General features: G+C 45.3%; 1 protein-coding gene across 2 annotated transcripts in view; it reads right to left on the reverse strand.

The window, feature by feature from the left end:
* The window catches only part of NKD1 (NKD inhibitor of WNT signaling pathway 1), a 139,459-nt gene extending 121,523 nt beyond the window's left edge, over positions 1–17,936 (reverse strand). For both annotated transcript variants that reach the window (XM_048516118.1, XM_048516117.1), the window contains exons 1-3: positions 17,477–17,936; positions 17,281–17,313; positions 16,547–16,695 (exon numbers count right to left, since the gene is read on the reverse strand). In XM_048516118.1, coding sequence (XP_048372075.1) covers positions 16,547–16,695; positions 17,281–17,313; positions 17,477–17,501 — 207 coding nt within the window. In that variant the 5' untranslated portion in view covers positions 17,502–17,936. The remainder of the gene's footprint in view (positions 1–16,546; positions 16,696–17,280; positions 17,314–17,476) is intronic.
* Positions 17,937–19,048: the final 1,112 nt, after the last annotated feature.

A 19,048-nucleotide genomic window follows, 5' to 3' on the forward strand; every position in this document is an offset into this window, starting at 1 on the left:
GGGGGGGAGGAGGAGGAGGGGGAGGTTGGATTTATATCCCCCTTTCTCTCCTGCAGGAGACTCAAAGGGGCTTACAATCTCCTTGCCCTTCCCCCCTCACAACAAACACCCTGTGAGGTAGGTGGGGCTGAGAGAGCTCCGAGAAGCTGTGACTAGCCCAAGGTCACCCAGCTGGCGTGTATGGGAGTGTACGGGCTAATCTGAATTCCCCAGATAAGCCTCCACAGCTCAAGCGGCAGAGCTGGGAATCAAACCCGGTTCCTCCAGATTAGATACACGAGCTCTTAACCTCCTACGCCACTGCTGCTCCTTGAAGAGCAACTGGGTGGCCATATTTGAAAAACAAAAGATGCCTTGGGGCTCTTTGAGTGTGGCTCATGCTTATTACAGTGGTTACACCCTGCCCTGGCTCCAAGGAGGCCTATCCCTATAACAGCCCTACAGGGTTGAAATTGGTGGGGGGAGATCTGTAGTAGGCTACCCAGAGGGGAAAACGTGCCCCCAGTCCGAAGGCAACACCCTTTCCTACTCTAAAATGAAGGATCAGGTGTCCCAGGAAGATCCCGAAGGGATAGGAGTGATCCCCAATCTGGTCTCTGAGCACATCAGGCAGAATCCAAGCCTCCGGAGCTCTCTCTTCTCATTAATCTGTCCGCCGCCATTATGTTTAACCAGAATGCTTGTGCAGCGTAAACAAAGATAAAACAACCCTTTGTTCTTCTGAGAACAAGAGGCATGAACTGGCACAGAATTAGGTCCAGATTAAAGAGAAGTGCTTTAGCCTGGAGGGGAGGGGTGGGAGGAAGGGAACTGATGTATTGCTTTTGGCTTTCACCGGCAAGAAGTAGCATCACGCCTGTGTGTATTTCTATTTACTGGGTCGGCAGGTATTCGCAAAACAGCCATTTGTAGCAATTGTTGCGGCACAGTTTCTCCAGCCGGCTCTGGCAGATTTGCGGCGTGGCCACCACGATCCAGGTTTTGGTCAACTTTTGACAACACTCTCTTCGTGGGCCTGACCTTGGAGACGGTTTGGAAACAATGGTTACTTCAGAATGCCACAGCTGGGAGGTGACATGCGGGTACTGAGTAGGGGGAACCATAGATCACCCGCTTATTGCAAATTTGTTCCTGGGTTCAGTTTAAAGGGGATGCCGTTGAAAGTCAAAAAACAGGTTGAGTTGAGTTGAGTTTTGGATTTATATCCCCCCTTTCTCTCCTGCAGGAGACTCAAAGGGGCTTACAATCTCCTTGCCCTTCCCCCCTCACAACAAACACCCTGTGAGGTAGGTGGGGCTGAGAGAGCTCCGAGAAGCTGTGACTAGCCCAAGGTCACCCAGCTGGCGTGTGTGGGAGTGCACAGGCTAATCTGAACTCCCCAGATAAGCCTCCACAGCTCAGGCAGCAGAGCTGGGAATCAAACCCGGTTCCTCCAGATTAGATACATGAGCTCTTAACCTCCTATGCCACTGCTGCTCCAGGTCAAGTCTGGGACTATTTTCTTTCTTGTGAACTTATCCAAAAGTCATATCTGCCATGTGGTGTAGCGGTTAGAGCATTGGACTAGTCACTAGGATCTAGGAGACCAGGGGTCAAACCGCCCCCCCCCCACTCAGATGGGAGTCACAAAACATGACTGGAGGGACAGTCACAGGCTAACCTGTATCAAAGTTTGGAAGACAAGATGTTAACCCGAAAAACCTGCTTTTTTCCCTACTTCATCTTAAGCCCGAATAAGAGCTCTGCTCTAAAGCTTGTCCCACGTTTTGTGCCATTTCAGTCGGCCCTTATAGAAGGCAGTACAGTGTTTATATTCCTTGTACTAAGATTATCGTTCAACGAACATTTCAGTCTTGTGGTTAGCGAAAATTAGAAGGCCGGTTCGGAGGCCCTTCCCGTTGCAAAATGCGTACGAACAGGACACACAGAGACGGGGTCAATGTGAGTCGGTACACGCATACTTCCACATGCCAAGAAAATATCTCCCCCCCCCCCAAAAAAAAGTTTCAGCATACTTTTTCAACCTGGTTTCGAAGCTAGCATGCAGGAAACATAACCCGCAGCCTTTCAAGAATTTCTGTAAAGGCCAACAGCTGGACTTATGGGAGGCGTGCCGAGAGAACGTTCTGCTTTGTTTTAAAAGATCATCACCAAATGATATTTTTCTTCTTCTGAAGAAAGAACCAGCCCTTACAAAGTTTCAATACTCCAGCGACTTCTCTTCCTCCTCCTCCCCCCCCCCTTTCCAAACCAGTTCAAAGAGAACCATAAAAAGTCATCCTAACATCTTCGGGAAGGGAGGGAGCGGGACTATAAAAATACCACTTATTCAGCCCCTCCTGGGCCTTATTACAGAATTGCTCAAAACCTTATAAAGAAACCTTCCTTTAACGAACTGGTGCGGAGGACATTTCCATATGTCCATAAGAGCGCACTACAACATATTCTCATCTGCAGTCGTTTGTTTGCTGGCAAAGACCAAGTCTTTGGATGAGAGTTTAAGCCATTAAGGAAATTAGCACATTTATAGTGGCACTTCATCCTCATTTGCAGTCAAAAACAACATGTGTCGTCAATAATTTTCTCCCTCAAAGCCTACTTTCATGATGTCAAGCAGGATACAAAGGGGTTTTTCCTCAATGGTTAGAACAATCCAAACAACTTTTTAAGGCCATGCAAATCTATATCTCCCTGATGTGCGGATCTAAAAAATATTTTAACATTGCACAAAGAGTAATAGGAGGGGAAAACTGAGAGAACTTCCCACAATTTACCACAAGAAAAGTGCAAAATTAAGAGATTTGCTCACAGCATTGCTCTTTTTTCAGTACATACATATATAGTGTGAGTATTAGAACCCAAGTTTAATCTAACACTGTAAACTCTACACCATATTAGTTCTCGAAAATGACATGAACCAAACTGAAAAGGAAAGATTTCAAAGGACATTGAATGTTGCTCAAAGTAACCAACCTTACACAGTGCATAACAAAATCAAGCCTGGATTTGAACCCAGAACTTTCCGATTAGGGCAGTATTTTTCTTCCGGTTGACATCTGAAGTCACAGAATGAAGGAAGAGCAAGGTTCGAACCCATTAGCACCTCAGAGACCAACAAGATGTTGTGGGTATAAACTTTCGAGAGTCAGATATAGGAGTGTTGCCTCTTGAAAGCTTATACTCCCAAAATCTTGTTGGCATCTAAAGTGGTAATTGAAAGAAAACAGTAGATTGTAACTACTAGAATACACTTAAGAAATAGCAATTGAATTAATGTTTTAATTATATATGCATGGACCTAGATATTCAAAGATGATATGACTGTGCAGATGGTGTTGTGTTTTCTTTATGTTTGCATGTTTTGTTTGCTTTACGTGTGAGAAAATTTTTAAAAATATATTTTAAAAAAGAGAAGGATTAATACAGAGATCCCCAACATTTTTGAGCCTCTAGGCTCATCTGGAATTCTGACAGGGCGTGGGTAGAGCAGCAACAAAATGGCTGCCACAAAATGGCTGCCGCGGGAGGCAGAGCCAGCCACAAAATGATTGCCACAGCTTGACTTCAGTCACACGGGGCAGATTCTTGTCCTGCGGGGGCAGCTGCTACCAAAGCAACATTTTTTTAAAAAAACTGCACAACCAATCAGATTGCTGATAGTCAATCAGAATGTTTGCTGGGCAAAAGGCATATCTGACCCTGCCCCTTCCTAAAAACACTTGATGGGCACCAGAAAATGGCACCCAGAGGCACCGAGTTGGGGATCCTTGGAAGAACAGAATAACTCCACAGGGGATCTGCCCAATGCTCCGACCAAATCTGCTCTCATCCCAAGTGGGTCTCCCCCTTGGGACTCCCTTCCATCTTACTTGTTTTATGGCCCAGTCCAGATACAGATACAGGACTGTTAAATAACCTCATCCTTATCAACCCTTGCTGTAATCAACCCCATATTAATGCATATCATCCAAGATTACATCTCTTCCCCACCGCCGCCGCAACAGCAACACGTTCTTACAAGCTTTATTCTTCCTTCTCTTTCCCCCTTTTTTTAAAGTTCCTGAAGAAAGTTCAAGGGCCACTCAGCTTCCCTGCCAACATCCAAATTAACAACTCGCCATGTCAACTCTGAACTATCTGGAAAATGCGCACAGATAAACACACATCTTCTCATCTCGACCAGCTCTGCCAGATGGCTCGGCACACTCAACTGGGTCGATTTCGCAACACAAAGCATTTAAATTTATGCTCCCCCCCCCCGCCCCCAAGTCAGTTCAACCTCCAGCGCATAGCTTTGAAACTTCGTAAGGATGCCTAACGCTTTCCATATGGCAATGGCACTGTGGTTTTTAATTGTACCAACTGGTATCATTCTGGGATAATTACTTTGGAGTCCAGTTTCCAGTGAGATCCTCTGGCCAATTTACTAATCTCATCACCGTGGCGCTCCTAAGGCTGCCGGAGACTCTTTGATGGGGGGGGGGAGTGTCCCCATCGCAACCCTTCCAAACCAGAGATGTCAACATGGAGCTGCAATTTTAATTACATTATCTTTTACGGCGGCCACATGTCCTTATTCTTTTAGTCTTCCCGTCCTTTGATCTTTACAAAGTTCAAGAAACACCTTTAGCAACCCATAGGCACATGTGCAATACAAATAAAAAATGATTCATTCTGTATAAGTAGCCAAACGAACAAACAAACAAAATCCTGATAACACTGGCCTGTTCCACCAGTATGCTGCAGAAACACAACACCACCAGACTGAGGAATGCAGTTATTTTAAGAAGTCACACAACCGACACAAAAAGCAATCATGTGTCCTTTACAGTGGGTGGAATATACCCTCACATTCTACTGAGAAAGTTTGATGCCTTCATCTGACTTAAGAGCGCTTTTATCAGAGAATGACCCTATAAGCTGACTTGGCAAATTTGTAGGTGTGAGACCTGCCTTTCTTTGTGCTAGGTTTACCAGGTGCCTGCTAACGGTGGGCAAACTCCTGATTAAGTGTTGCCAATGCCTGCTAAGACTCATTTGTTTGACAGGAGGAAGCAAGACAGCAAAACTGGGGCAGCAACAGCAATCATTATCAGTGCATGATGACATCACTTCCAGCATAACCCAGAAGCACCAGCATCACATCGCGGTGTTGATCTAGAACTTGACCTGAGATAGAGATCTGGGAAGAGTTCTAGAATATCGTCCCAGTGTGATGCCAGTGCTTCCGGATTGTGTCAGAAGTGAAATCATCATAGAGATCTGGGAAGAGTTCTAGAATATCGTCCCAGTGTGATGCCAGTGCTTCCGGGTTGTGTCAGAAGTGACATCATCATAGAGATCTGGGAAGAGTTCTAGAATATCGTCCCAGTGTGATGCCAGTGCTTCCGGATTGTGTCAGAAGTGACATCATCATAGAGATCTGGGAAGAGTTCTAGAATATCGTCCCAGTGTGATGCTAGTGATTCCGGATTGTGTCAGAAGTGGCATCATCATAGAGATCTGGGAAGAGTTCTAAAATATCGTCCCAGTGTGATGCCAGTGCTTCCGGATTGGTCAGAAGTGACATCATCATAGAGATCTGGGAAGAGTTCTAGAATATAGATGCCCAAAGAGTGTGATGCCAGTGCTTCCGGGTTGTGTCAGAAGTGACATCATCATAGAGATCTGGGAAGAGTTCTAGAATATCGTCCCAGTGTGATGCCAGTGCTTCCGGTTGTGTCAGAAGTGACATCATCATAGAGATCTGGGAAGAGTTCTAGAATATCGTCCCAGTGTGATGCCAGTGCTTCCGGTTGTGTCAGAAGTGACATCATCATAGAGATCTGGGAAGAGTTCTAGAATATCGTCCCAGTGTGATGCCAGTGCTTCCGGGTTGTGTCAGAAGTGACATCATCATAGAGATCTGGGAAGAGTTCTAGAATATCGTCCCAGTATGATGCCAGTGCTTCCGGGGTTATTGTCCAGAAGTGACATCATCATAGAGATCTGGGAAGAGTTCTAGAATATGATGAATTAATGATACCAGTCTTCAGTTGTGTCAAGTGACATCATCATAGAATCTAGGAAAGAAGTTCTAGAATCTAGAATATCGTCCCAGTGTGATGTCAGTGCTTCCGGATTGTGTCAGAAGTGACATCATCATAGAGATCTGGGAAGAGTTCTAGAATATCGTCCCAGTGTGATGCTAGTGATTCCGGATTGTGTCAGAAGTGGCATCATCATAGAGATCTGGGAAGAGTTCTAAAATATCGTCCCAGTGTGATGCCAGTGCTTCCGGATTGGTCAGAAGTGACATCATCATAGAGATCTGGGAAGAGTTCTAGAATATCGTCCCAGTGTGATGCCAGTGCTTCCGGGTTGTGTCAGAAGTGACATCATCATAGAGATCTGGGAAGAGTTCTAGAATATCGTCCCAGTGTGATGCCAGTGCTTCCGGGTTGTGTCAGAAGTGACATCATCATAGAGATCTGGGAAGAGTTCTAGAATATCGTCCCAGTGTGATGCCAGTGCTTCCGAGTTGTGTCAGAAGTGACATCATCATAGAGATCTGGGAAGAGTTCTAGAATATCGTCCCAGTATGATGCCAGTGCTTCCGAGTTGTGTCAGAAGTGACATCATCATAGAGATCTGGGAAGAGTTCTAGAATATCGTCCCAGTGTGATGCCAGTGCTTCCGGATTGTGTCAGAAGTGACATCATCATAGAGATCTGGGAAGAGTTCTAGAATATCGTCCCAGTGTGATGCCAGTGCTTCCGTTGTCCAAGTGAAGCATCATCATAGAGATCTAGGAAGAGAGTTCTAGAATGTCGTCCCAGTGTGATGCAGTGCTTCAGGTTGTGTCAAGTGAGACATCATCATAGAGATCCGGGAAGAGTTCTAGAATATCGCCCCAGTGTGATGCCAAGGAAAGAGTTCTAGAATATCGTCCCAATTAATGATACCAGATGCTTCAGGGTTTGTGTCCAAGTGACATCATCATAGAGATCTAGGAAGAGTTCTAGAATATAGATCCCAGTGTGATACCAATTAGTGCTTCAAGGTTGTGTCCAGAAGTGACATCATCATAGAATCTAGAGGAAAGAGTTTCACAGAATATCGTCCCAAGAATGATACCGAATGCTTCGGTTGTGTCAAGTGGCATCATCATAGAGATCTAGGAGGAAAGTTCTAGAATATCGTCCAGTGTGATACCGATTACTTCGGGTTGCCATCAGTGACATCATCATAGAGATCTAGAGGAAGAGTTCTAAGTCTCGTCCCAGTGTGATACCCGGTGCTTCAGGTTGTGTCAAGAGTATCATCATAGAATCTAGGAAGAGTTCTAGAATATGGAGTCCCAGTGTGATACCAGATGCTTCCAGTTGTATCGAAGTGACATCATCATAGAGATCTAGGAGGGATTCTAGAATGCTCGTCCCAGTGTGATGCAAGATGCTTCAGTTGTGTCAGAAGTGACATCATCCATAGCAGATCTAGGAAGCAGTTCTAGAATATCGTCCCATGGAAGTGTGATGCCAGGTACTCCGGGTTGTGTCAGAAGTGACATCATCATAGAGATCTGGGAAGAGTTCTAGAATATCGTCCCAGTGTGATGCCAGTGCTTCCGGATTGTGTCAGAAGTGACATCATCATAGAGATCTGGGAAGAGTTCTAGAATATCGTCCCAGTGTGATGCCAGTGCTTCCGGATTGTGTCAGAAGTGACATCATCATAGAGATCTGGGAAGAGTTCTGGTGAATATCGCCCCCAGTGTGATACCAGTGCTTCCGGTTTGTGTCCAAGAAGTGACTTATCATCATAGAGAGATCTAGGAAGAGTTCTAGAATGTCGTCCCAGTGTGATACCAGATACTTCAGTTGTCAAGTGACATCATCCTTAGAGATCTAGGAAGAGTTCTAAGTGCCGTCCAAGTGTGATACCAGATACTTCGGGTTGTGTCAAGTGACATCATCACTTAGAATCTAGAGGAAGAGTTCTAGGAATATAGATCCCAGTGTGATACCAGTGCTTCGGTTGTGTCAAGTGACATCATCATAGAATCTAGGAAAGTTCCTAGATATCGTCCCAATTAATGATACCAGTGCTTCCAGGTGGGTGACAGAAGTGGCATCAGCCAGGTGGTGACCCCCCCCGCGCTATTGAAATGCCCCATCTCCCAAAAGTTGCCAGCCCAAACTATCTCTGGCAACCCTTCTCTCTGCTCATCATATAAGGCCGTGGTGGCGAACCTTTGGCACTCCAGATGTTATGGACTACAATTCCCATCAGCCCCTGCCAGAATGGCCAATTGGTCATGCTGGCAGGGGCTGATGGGAATTGTAGTCCATAACATCTGGAGTGCCAAAGGTTCGCCACCACTGATATAAGGGATACATTCCAATGGTAGAAAAAATTGTGCAATTGAGAACAAAGCAACAAATAGCATGAAAACACCAGCCATAAATATTCACATTGTATGCTTCCCTTGTAAAGACAGTTTCAAAGAGTAGTTGTGCTGGTCCCCAATAGAGGAGCTGGATTCAAATCCAGTAGCGGTACCCAATTGTCTCCTGCTAGTAGATTCTTCAAGATATATATGTACAGTTTTAATATATTTTAGACTTTTAATTGTGTGTATCTTAGTTACCTGATGTACCTTAGGGTCTATGCTGGTCTATGACCGCAATAAAGATTGATTAACTCTCGAAAGTTTATATTCCAAAAATCTTATTGGTCTTTAAGGCACTACTATGATCATATCTAGCTCTTCCCACGTAAAGAGCTTGTTTACAAAGTAAAGTATTGTAATACTGACAAAAACTAATGGCCCCATCCAAAGGAGCGGGACGAGTTCATCATTGAGAGCAGCGCAAGGCCACACCCTGGCGGAGAGGCAAATATGTCAGTGGGTGGCTGCCGCAGCCCTCCACAGTGGTGGGATGTGACGCTGAAGGCCATGCCTGAGTCCCTGCACCCCCCACCGCTGCTGGCGTAGAAGGCGGTCCAGGGGCGTGGCCAGTGGAGAGTCAACACCAGTTGGTTCTCACCAAACCGTTGCCCCAGCAATCGGGACTTAGGACAAGGTGACCAGACGTCCCGCTTTTGGCGGGACAGTCCCGCCTTAAACCAATTTGTCCCGCATCCCACGGGTTTTTTGAACCGTCCCAATTTTTGGAAGGCTGCCACACTGCCTTCTGGAATCCCAGCGCACCCTTTCTCCTGCCCTGTCTGGGGCAGAAATGTGGGAAGCGCCAAGAAAAAACAGGGAGAGCTCTAGGCTGCAGCTGCGTAGCCTGCCCGACACACGTTTGAGCCGCTACTGCCTTCTAGGGGGGCGCCCCCGCTTCCCGCCCTGAAACCGGCAGAGCCTAAAGGCAGTGCGCCCTCTGGATGCTGCACATGCCACCCGCCCAGGTCCCGGTTTACAAAGGTGACAATCTGGTCACCTTAACTTAGGACTTACACCACCTTTTCAGGAGCATAAGTGATGTCATAACCGGCAGCTCAGGGAGCCCTCTCTGGGGGAGTAGAGTGAGTATACATAAAACCCGAAATAAATAAAATAAAATAAATAAATAAATAAATACAAATAAATAAATAGAACAAATAAGAGTAGGAAGTAAGTAGAAGTAAATTAGAGTAAGTAGAGTGGTAATAGAAGTAAGCAGAAGTAAGTAAGTAAGTAAGTAAGTAAGTAAGTAAGTAAGTCTATAAAGTCTGGTGGGGGCTTCCCTACAGCAGGGAGGCCTTTTTGTGTTTTTAGTCTCTCTGTCATTGGAAGCCCCCTTATGAACAGTGGGCCAGCACAGATGTGGCACCACGGTTGTATGCCCAGCCCGTTGAGTGGAGCCATTACTCCTTCTCCAAGGAGCGAACTCAGTAAGGCCGGAGCAACCTCTGAAAGGACCCTGCTTCTCACAATTGCCGTTTTTGACTGGGACTCTTGAAAAAGATGACTGAGCTAATATTGAGAGGTGCCTGGGCCCAAATGATCAGATGCCATGTGGGTTACAATGGGGAGGTCTTTTATCACCTGACCCAACAGGAAGATGCCATGTCTTGTGGAATAACTTTGCCCAACTTTCTGCATGTAGCCTCGCCTACTCTGTGCATGGCAACAGATCAAGGACTGTCCCTCCAAGTCCTCTCAACACAACTCAGTACTTCATCACAGAAATAGGAATGCACTCTTGTTTTGTGTGACACAGCAGGTGGGATGAGGCTGACTCTTCAGAAGTTGCAGCTGTGCTCCATGCAACTCTGGAATCAGTCCACCTGTGTGCTAGAACATCTCCCCAGAATGCAATAGTCTGGGCTTCCATAACACATCCAGGTGCTAACAACAGAGAAATCCCAATAGATATAGAAGAGTGAAAAGTTGAACTGACTTTATCCCATTTAGAACACACTTAAAATGACATTCTGTTTCAACCCCAGAAGGCTCCAAACGGATTGCACCGTTCAAGTCAGAAAACTAGGAACATTTGTTCAGGTTTTGAAGATAAAAGAAAGCTGAATTAAGCAAATGCTACACTGAAAACCACCTCCACACCCCACACACATACACACAACTGAGCTGACACTCAGAGAAAGGACAAAAAAAAATCCTTAAGAATGATGTAGGTTTGCAAAACCAGTTTGTAACAACAAACATCTGAAGAAAGAACAGATAAATCCATACATAGCAACTGACACGTCTTCCTCTTTTGCTTTGCAGGCAAAACTCCATAAAATAGCAATGAAAACGCATTCCCTTTGCTCTCAAAGTCTTTGTGAGGCTTTCAACCCTTGGAAGTTCTTTCACTAGAGAGAATTCTAAGAAAACTCTCTGCACACCAGAATTCCACTTTGTTCTAATTCCCAGTTCATAAAAAAAAATCGCAGCCAAAATATGATCCATGAAAGTTAACACGGAGTACAACAGGGACACACTGCTGCCCCCAAGAAGGCATCAACGGTGTCACATAGATGAGGATTCCAGACCCAAGAGCAAAACACCATTATTTAGAAGAGGGTCCCCAACGTTTTTGAGTTTGGAGGCACCTTTGGAATTGGCAGGGGGTGGTAAATACCACCAGAAATTGGCTGCCACAGGAGGTGAAGTCAAAGCTAAAATGGTTGCCACGGAAGGCGGAGCCAAAGGCAGTAGCTCCCTCCTTGCTTTGTAGAAACATTGGCATGACAATCATGCTGAACACATGAAGATGCCTTATTCAAAGTCATGTCATTGGTCTGTCTGTCAAGGTTAGCATTACCTTTACTTTGGTTGGAAGCATGACCCAGCCATTGGGAGAACAGCAAGGCTGGAGGACAGGATGGGTGCACTTCATCTCCCCCGGGCAACAACCTATCTCCCTAGATCTCCAGGTGTCATGGACTACAATTCCCATCAGTCCCTGCCAGCATGGCCAATTGGTTGCAGACCCCTGCCCTAGACTCTATGACTACAACAAAGCTCATTTTCTACTTTACGAAAAAAAGATTATGGCAAAAGCCCATCAAGCCTGGAAGAAGAATGGAATCACACACTAGCTAAGGAAGACACAAATGCTTACCAGTTCCTCCTGATCCTCCAGGAGCTGAGGCTGCTATTGCAGCCATGGATAACCCTTTCATAGGAATGAGGGCAGCCAATATTGTTTACTTTACAGAGGCCCTCCCCTCATTTTCCAAAAAGCTCAGGGGAAGTAGTGATGGGCACCACAGCACCATAGACACCATGTTGGGGAATGTTTTTCTACTGATTTGCTTCAGGTGTATGTATATTAGAAGATATCTTGACACTGAGTTGGGCTACTGGTCTACTTAATCTATTTAGACCTCAAATGGCAGAAGGTCTCCACAGTTCAGAGCAAAGATGTCCCAGTGTAACTACTGAAGATCATGCAAACTTTCTAAATCAGTTGAAAATGCTAGATATTGAACCTGGGACTTCTTCAGTTCTAAAGTATACTCTCTCTAATGTGGCTATTACTCCTAGAGCCATATCTATAGAACAGGGAGACATGTGCTTTCTCCAGGCTTCAGGGAAAGTCCATAGGACCTCAAGTTAAATTGACCTGAGGAAGCAGAACTAGGAAAGCTATTTCAGTCCTTGGAGAACCACTGCCCAGTTGAAGGAGACAATATGGACCAATGGCATGACTTGGTGGTAGGAAGCTTGATACGTTCTTAATGGAAATATACATTAGGGGAAGAGTCAAGGAGCAATTAATTTTCTTCTTAATAGAATTGGGGCAGTGCAGACGGGGGAATCAAAGCTGAGTCTAACCAAGCAACATTTCTACCTCCCTAAAGGGGAGGGGACACCGTATCATTAGCAGAGCAGAACTTCAAAGTACAGAGACCCATATCCCCAAAACAGATTATGAAAAAGATCCTCCACACTTGGCAATATGGAAGCCGTCCCCATGAACTCAACCTTATTCTTTCCTCACATGAACATGAAGCTGAATTAGATCATCAGCCCATCAAGGTCAGTAGTGTCAAGAAGAAGAAGAAGAAGAAGAAGAAGAAGAAGGAGGAGGAGGAGGAGGAGGAGGAGGAGGAGGAGGAGGAGGAGGAGGAGGAGGAGGAGGAGGAGGAGGAGGAGGAGGAGAAGAAGAAGGAGAAGGAGAAGGAGAAGGAGAAAAGGAGTTTGAATGTATACCTCAAAGCAGCTTACAAATGCCTTCCCTTCCTCTCCCCTCAACAGACACCTTGTGAGGTAGGTAGAAATTAGGAAGTTCTGAGAGAACTGTGACTAGCCAAGGTCAACCTGCAGGTTTCATGTGGAGAAGAAAAGTTGGTTTTTCTAACCATTTCTTTCTACCTTTCAGGAGTGTCAAAGTCACTTACAATTGCCTTGTCTTCTCCTCCTCACAACAGACACCTTGTGAGATAGGTGGAGCTGAGAGAGTTCGGAGAGAACTATGACTAGGCCAAGGTCACCCAGCAGACTTCATGTGTCAGAGTGGGGAAACAAACCTGGTTTACCAGATTAGAGTCTGCCACTTATGTGGAGGAGTGGGGAATCAAACCTGGTTCTCCAGATGACAGTCCACCACTCTTAACCACTACTCCACTCATCAGGATACCAGGCAAAGGTCTTTCACAGCACCTACTGCCTGGGCCTTTTAACTGAAGATGCAGGGTTTGAACCTGGAGACCTCTGCATGCAAAATGCAGGCTCTTCCAAAGAGCCACGGCTTGTCCTCCTTGCTTGAAAGCCAGCTGTACTAAATCCTTGCACAATGTGGCATCTACTCCTCTCTGGATGACAAAGCCGTGATTGCCAGCTACAGCAGCAGTCTTGTTCTGAAGCCAAGAAGCTGCATAACTTCGAATGATGTTTGAGTTCCTCTGTTCCCTGCTATTTCATAAATCATTCTTTTCCCCTGTCAGGAACAGGCAGGCGCTCCAGAACTTCATAGAGCAATCACAGATTGCACAGCTCGACTCTATTTGCATGCAACGTGTGTGTCTTTTTCCAGAATACTAACCAGATCATTAAGAGGAAGATGCTACTTTGTTCTTCCATTTCCTACTCAGTAAAGAAAAATTGTGAAATATCTGAAAATTGGCAAAAAAAATTTTATATATATACAAAAAAAACTTGCTGCTAACCAAAACAGAAAGGCTTCAAGCTCCATTTTCCAGCAGGGCTGAGTGGAAGTGAAAACTTGCAACCAAAAATGTCTGGCATACTTTGGAGCCTGAATTCAAACTTTTTCTCGGAACTTGATTTAGCGAAACCACTGCTATTCATACGTATGTTCATCCCTGACTTACTAAGATTTATGCAACTCAGTGTATGAAAGTGATCAATTCAGATCATAAGGAGACTGCATTTCACGTGGCACCTTTGGACTGACCAATAATCCCAAGCAAAGCTTGCAAAACGATCACTCTTCCATCCTTTTACCCATCCCATTATATACAGCTGGTATGTTTCTAATGACCCAACCCCAGTTAATTGTTTTCCTTCCAGCAGAAAGTCACAGAACATGAGCAAAAACGTAACAGGATGATGCACACTGATGAAAAGGGCACCTTTCTTTCTTTATTTACCATACTGTTTATCTTTCTGCAAACCAAACCAATTTTGGAAGAACACTTGACTGTCCACTGCAGCCCAGTAAACATGTACGAGCAATTTACCAAAGTAGTTGGTGAAAAATACACTTTGCTTCATCATAACTAACTAGGAGTCAACAACCCCTGCAAACATTCCAGATTAACCCCACACACAAACACACTCAGAGTTGGGTGAAGTTTTTGCCTGGAGTTTGAATCAGGACTTCTTGACTGCAGAATGGGTTTGGGTATCTTTTTTTTTCTGAAAGAGGGTAGGCAGGAATGCCCCAAAGCTTCAATCAATTAGCTCTAGGTAGAAAGAAATGTATAATCCACAAATCAAGCATCTAAAAATTCCACTCTTCTATTTCTCTGAAATTTTGTCATCGTTTCCAAAATGTGTACCATCACAACTTTTAAAATGAACAGAGCAAGGTCATTCAGGCATAGAGCATATTTTCCCCATCTTTGTGAGTTAACACTACTAAAAGGTTTACTAGCAGAGAGTTTTTTTAACCACTTTTTAATAATCATCTGGATCAGAAACCAAATATTCTGACCAGGGAAATGGTCACATACTTAGGAAACTATACTGAAGTCTAACAGTTTACTTGGTCACCTGTGGCACAAACTGCTATGCCTTACTTTGGTTCAAAACATATAGAATTCAGCACAAGTATACTGTGGGCAAACAAGTAAAAATACATTGTGGACTAGAAACTTGTAGTGAGACAGAAATGCCTAAAAGACTTCTTTAACCCATGGCTTGATTTCCACACTCACCAAAACAGTATTAGACAGAAACCTATGCTGATAATCTTCTTCAAGCAACTAGATGCCATTAAAGGACCATAGTTTCCAATGACTCTGCATTGTGTGAATACCACCGCATGCAACACTTAAACAGCCCAAACATGAAGAAATCATGGAAGCACACATTTATGCATAATAAAAACAGAAGTCATGATGTAGATTATTACTCATTTTATTGTCTAATTACAGTTATTGCCTATTTATTGTCTAGGCCATTTCGGCACAACCAGACCTTCCTATGGATAGATGTATGCCCCACTGGATAAACTTGAGTAGAATTCAAAGTAGACTTGCTTAGAATTACTCTCCCAGACTGCTATCCCCAAGAGTCATTTCAGAGTATTTCCTAGATTATGGAGATATCAAAGTGTTCTACTTTGGGGACAGTGCTATATCATTTGGCCTGGAGTTTGGGCATAGGGATATAATTTTATAATTTTATACCAAAATCCCCACGTAGATCTGGCTTTTCTGGAAAGTTGCTGTTTGTGGGTTCACCTTGTCCAGTTGAAAGGAAGGTAGCTCTCTCCTTACTATCAAAAGCTCCCTTTCATATCTGTTTTCAAGGATAACAACGGGATAAAAAAGCAAAGTCCAGATGTCCAGGAAAAGCTAACATACACATCTCTGACAATGAATGGGCCTCATGATATGCATGAACAAGGAGGAAAATGTACAACTTAAAACAATGCCTGTTACTCAAATGTAGGCTTCCAGGAGGACATAACCTAACCAATATCAATTTTTTCCCCACTGGAAAGCCCCCTTGAGGGAAAACACTACTCAAGAATCCCAGACAACGTTTGCTGCTCTCCTCAGCTCTTTTCCGAGTCTTTCCTCAAAAATGTTTCCCTGCTGACCAAAATTAATGCTTCCCACAAAACTTTTCAAGTTTCTTTCAGACAATGGGTTGAAGACCAAACTTTCGGAACGCCCGGACATTCCAGGCTGTAGACCTCTCTGCACTAACTTCTCAGATCAAAATAACTGGCCCAAAGGGCTACTAGGAGAAAGCATTCCACAAGTTTTCAACAGGGGAAACAACAGCGTGAAGAACAATACAGATTGCCCGCCCAAACCTTCTTTTTCCTCCCATTCATACCGTTCCCAGAAGCCCAGCAGAAGAAAAAGGCACTCCACACAAAAGAGATGTACAAGCATCCCCAGATAGGAAAAAGATAGATCTGCACGTGGTTAAGCAGCCAAAAAGCTACGGGACAGTCCTTTGCATAGGGACACAACTTGGAGCACAAAACTTAGAATCCTGCCAGGAAACAAGTCACTCCTAGGACTTCTCAAATCAGTGGAAATCGGTCTGTTTCGTGGAACAAATGGCAGCATGACAGAAATAAAAAAGGGACCACACAGGCACACAAACATAATCCAGAAGTTTCATTTTGTACATTTAGGCTCTTGGTAGTTTTGCAGTGGGGAGGGGGGGGAACATATGAAGGCATAAAAACCTTGCATCTGATCAAACAGGGTTTTCTGCCCTACCAGAATGCAGTTTCTGTGAGTTTCCCCTGCAGGGAGAGGACAGAGGACATTCCCAAAAGCACAAAACCCCAAATGAGAAAGGAGGGAAAGGAAACAGACACAGTGGGGAGGGAGATACGTTTCCTCTCTTGAACTGCAGCAACCAGGATGGAAATTGAAGCTTTGGATTTGCCAGCAACAGAAGGAACCCATCACTTACCCTGGAGCCGGACAGCCTGCAAACTGCTCGGTGCTGACAACCGGCTTGGAGCCCCAAACTGCCATTCCCGCCTCCCAGAGCTTTCTGCTTCACCATCCAGTCCTCCAGCCCTTTCCGCGCCAAGGAGGCATTCACAGCAAAACTATCACCTGGGCAGAGGGGGACGAAGAAAGAGACACAGTTGCCACACAGGACTCTCCGACATCCCTTTTTAAAACTATGTTACCTGCCCCCGGGATTAAAACCACCCAAGGAAGGCCAGGGAGGGTCAGTCTCAGGGCTACTGGAGCATCCACGCTGGGGGAAGAAGCCACAAACTTTTGGGAGGAGGGAGATGGAGAATGAAGTTGGAGAATGAAGTTGGATAAGGATGAAACTGACCAGAAGTCAAGGCAACCCAGTCTCAGGGCTACACCACCAATATCCGCACTGGGGTCACAAACTTTTGGGAGGAGGGAGATGGAAAATGAAGTTGTGGGGGGGGGGGGCATGAAACTGACCAGAACTAAAGGCAACCCAGTCTGGGGGCTACACCACAGCATCCACAAACTTTTTGAGGGGGAAGGAGATGGAAAATGAAGGGGGGGGCATGAAACTGACCAAAACTAAAGGCAGCCCAGACTGGGGGCTACACCGCCAGCATCCACAAACTTTTTTGGGGGGGAGGAGATGGAGAATGAAGTGGTGGGGAGGGGGCCGAACGAAGCCCACCCAAAATAAAGAGGCCAGCTTACCTTCCGGACTTTCTCTCAGTTTACACACAGCGGCTTCGCGCGGATCCATGTGGAAACAAGGGAGGGAAATTGGGGAAGGGGGAGAGAACAGAGGGTTAGATGGCAACATGTCGACCCTCCTCCCGCCAAGTCCAAAGAACCCAGACTTTGGGAAACCCCCCCTCCCCCCGCCCCACAAGCCATGCCACAAACTTACCATGTTTTGAATGAAGTTTCCCCATCTTCTTAGCCAAGGAGAGGCATTGGCCAAAGTCAGCGGTGGCTTGCGGAGTTCATGGCTTTGAAGAAAAAAAAAGCACACACACAGACACACAAAACCGGAGGAGGAAATCTACTTTGCCTCTCTGGATGTGCAGGCAGACAAAAATGCACACTTTCTAGAGACAGCAATCCCCAACAAGTCTCTCTCTCTCTCTCTTTAGAAATCCAGGGGCTCCAGTCTTCCCCTCTTCCTTCCTTCACAGCCACGACCAAAGGAAAGCAGCGACTGAAAGCACAGCAAACACATGTGCAGATGCACCTTTGGGGTGCCTGTACGTGTGTGTAGTTGTACACACTCCGCAAGCAGCGCCTATTCCAAGCAGCGGCTCCTCGCAAAGCTGCACGGTGTTGGCTGCGGCTCTCCTCCTCTCTCTGTGTTCAAGTCTCTCTCTCTCTCTCTCTCTGCTTTCCCCCCCCCCCCCCTTCCCTTTCCTCCTTTCCCAAAGACAGAGGCGGTTACAAAAGACCTTACTTCACCCACCAGGGAACATGATTGACATCTCATTGAGATTAGACCACTTGCAGGCAGCCGCTGGATTCCTATTGGACCGAGGCGGCACATGAAAGGGACCAAGGATCCTTTTGGAGTCTCCCCCCCAAAAAAAGAAGCTGGGAAAAGCTGCAGCGGCGGCTGCTTTGGTGTGTTTCTCTTTCAACAGCCAGACGCAGGCAGCAGAGCTCAGAGCCATGGAGGAAGGCTCCATTCCTGAGATTCTCTCTCTCTCTCTCTCTCTCTCTCTCTCTCTCTCTCTCTCTCTCTCTCTCTCCTGGGATTTTCTTTTCTGGAAAAAAAACCTGCAAAAAAGGAGACATAAAGAAACAGCCACGAGTCGCTGCAACTTGGGAGGATGTTCGGAGAATCCACGCAAACAAAGAAACATCCTCTCTGCAATTTTTGGGAAACTTGTTACAAAGCTAGTTTAGTCAAGCATCAGCACATGGGATATCTCAGGGACAGGCAATTCTGAGAAATCTGCAAGAGCGTGTGGCCCAAATTAAGTTTCCAGGGCTGCGTGTAAATCGTTTTGGAATATGCCGTTCAGAAAATCATTTAAAAAGGGCTTCAAAAAAAAAAAGTTTCAGAGCATGTGTTTGTATTCCAACAGGGGAGGAAAGGGTTTTCTAAGGCTACAACCCTAAAAGGGCTTTACTGGGGAGAAGCCCCACTGAAATATTTACAAAGAGGCATGCAAGCACACACCACCTGTACAATTTTTTAAAAAAAGTTACCAATCTAGTTTTGCCCCATGTATAAAACATCACGCATGGGTGTTGGGAAAGAGAGTCATCCCTGAGAGATTCCAAAGGATGCCTTGGCGGGTTTTCCAAATTATGTTTCAAGGACTGCACATAAATCATTTGGGAATATGTCATCCCAAAAATTGTTAAAATGAGCCTTTTAAAAAAAAAACCAGTTTCAGAGCATTCCAGGAGGAGAGGGAAAGGTCTTTTAAGGCCACGGCCCCAAAAGGGCTTTCCTGGGAGGAAGCCCCACTAAATAAAATGA

Source organism: Sphaerodactylus townsendi, linkage group LG14 (assembly GCF_021028975.2).
Source record: "Sphaerodactylus townsendi isolate TG3544 linkage group LG14, MPM_Stown_v2.3, whole genome shotgun sequence".
Lineage (NCBI taxonomy): Eukaryota > Metazoa > Chordata > Lepidosauria > Squamata > Sphaerodactylidae > Sphaerodactylus > Sphaerodactylus townsendi.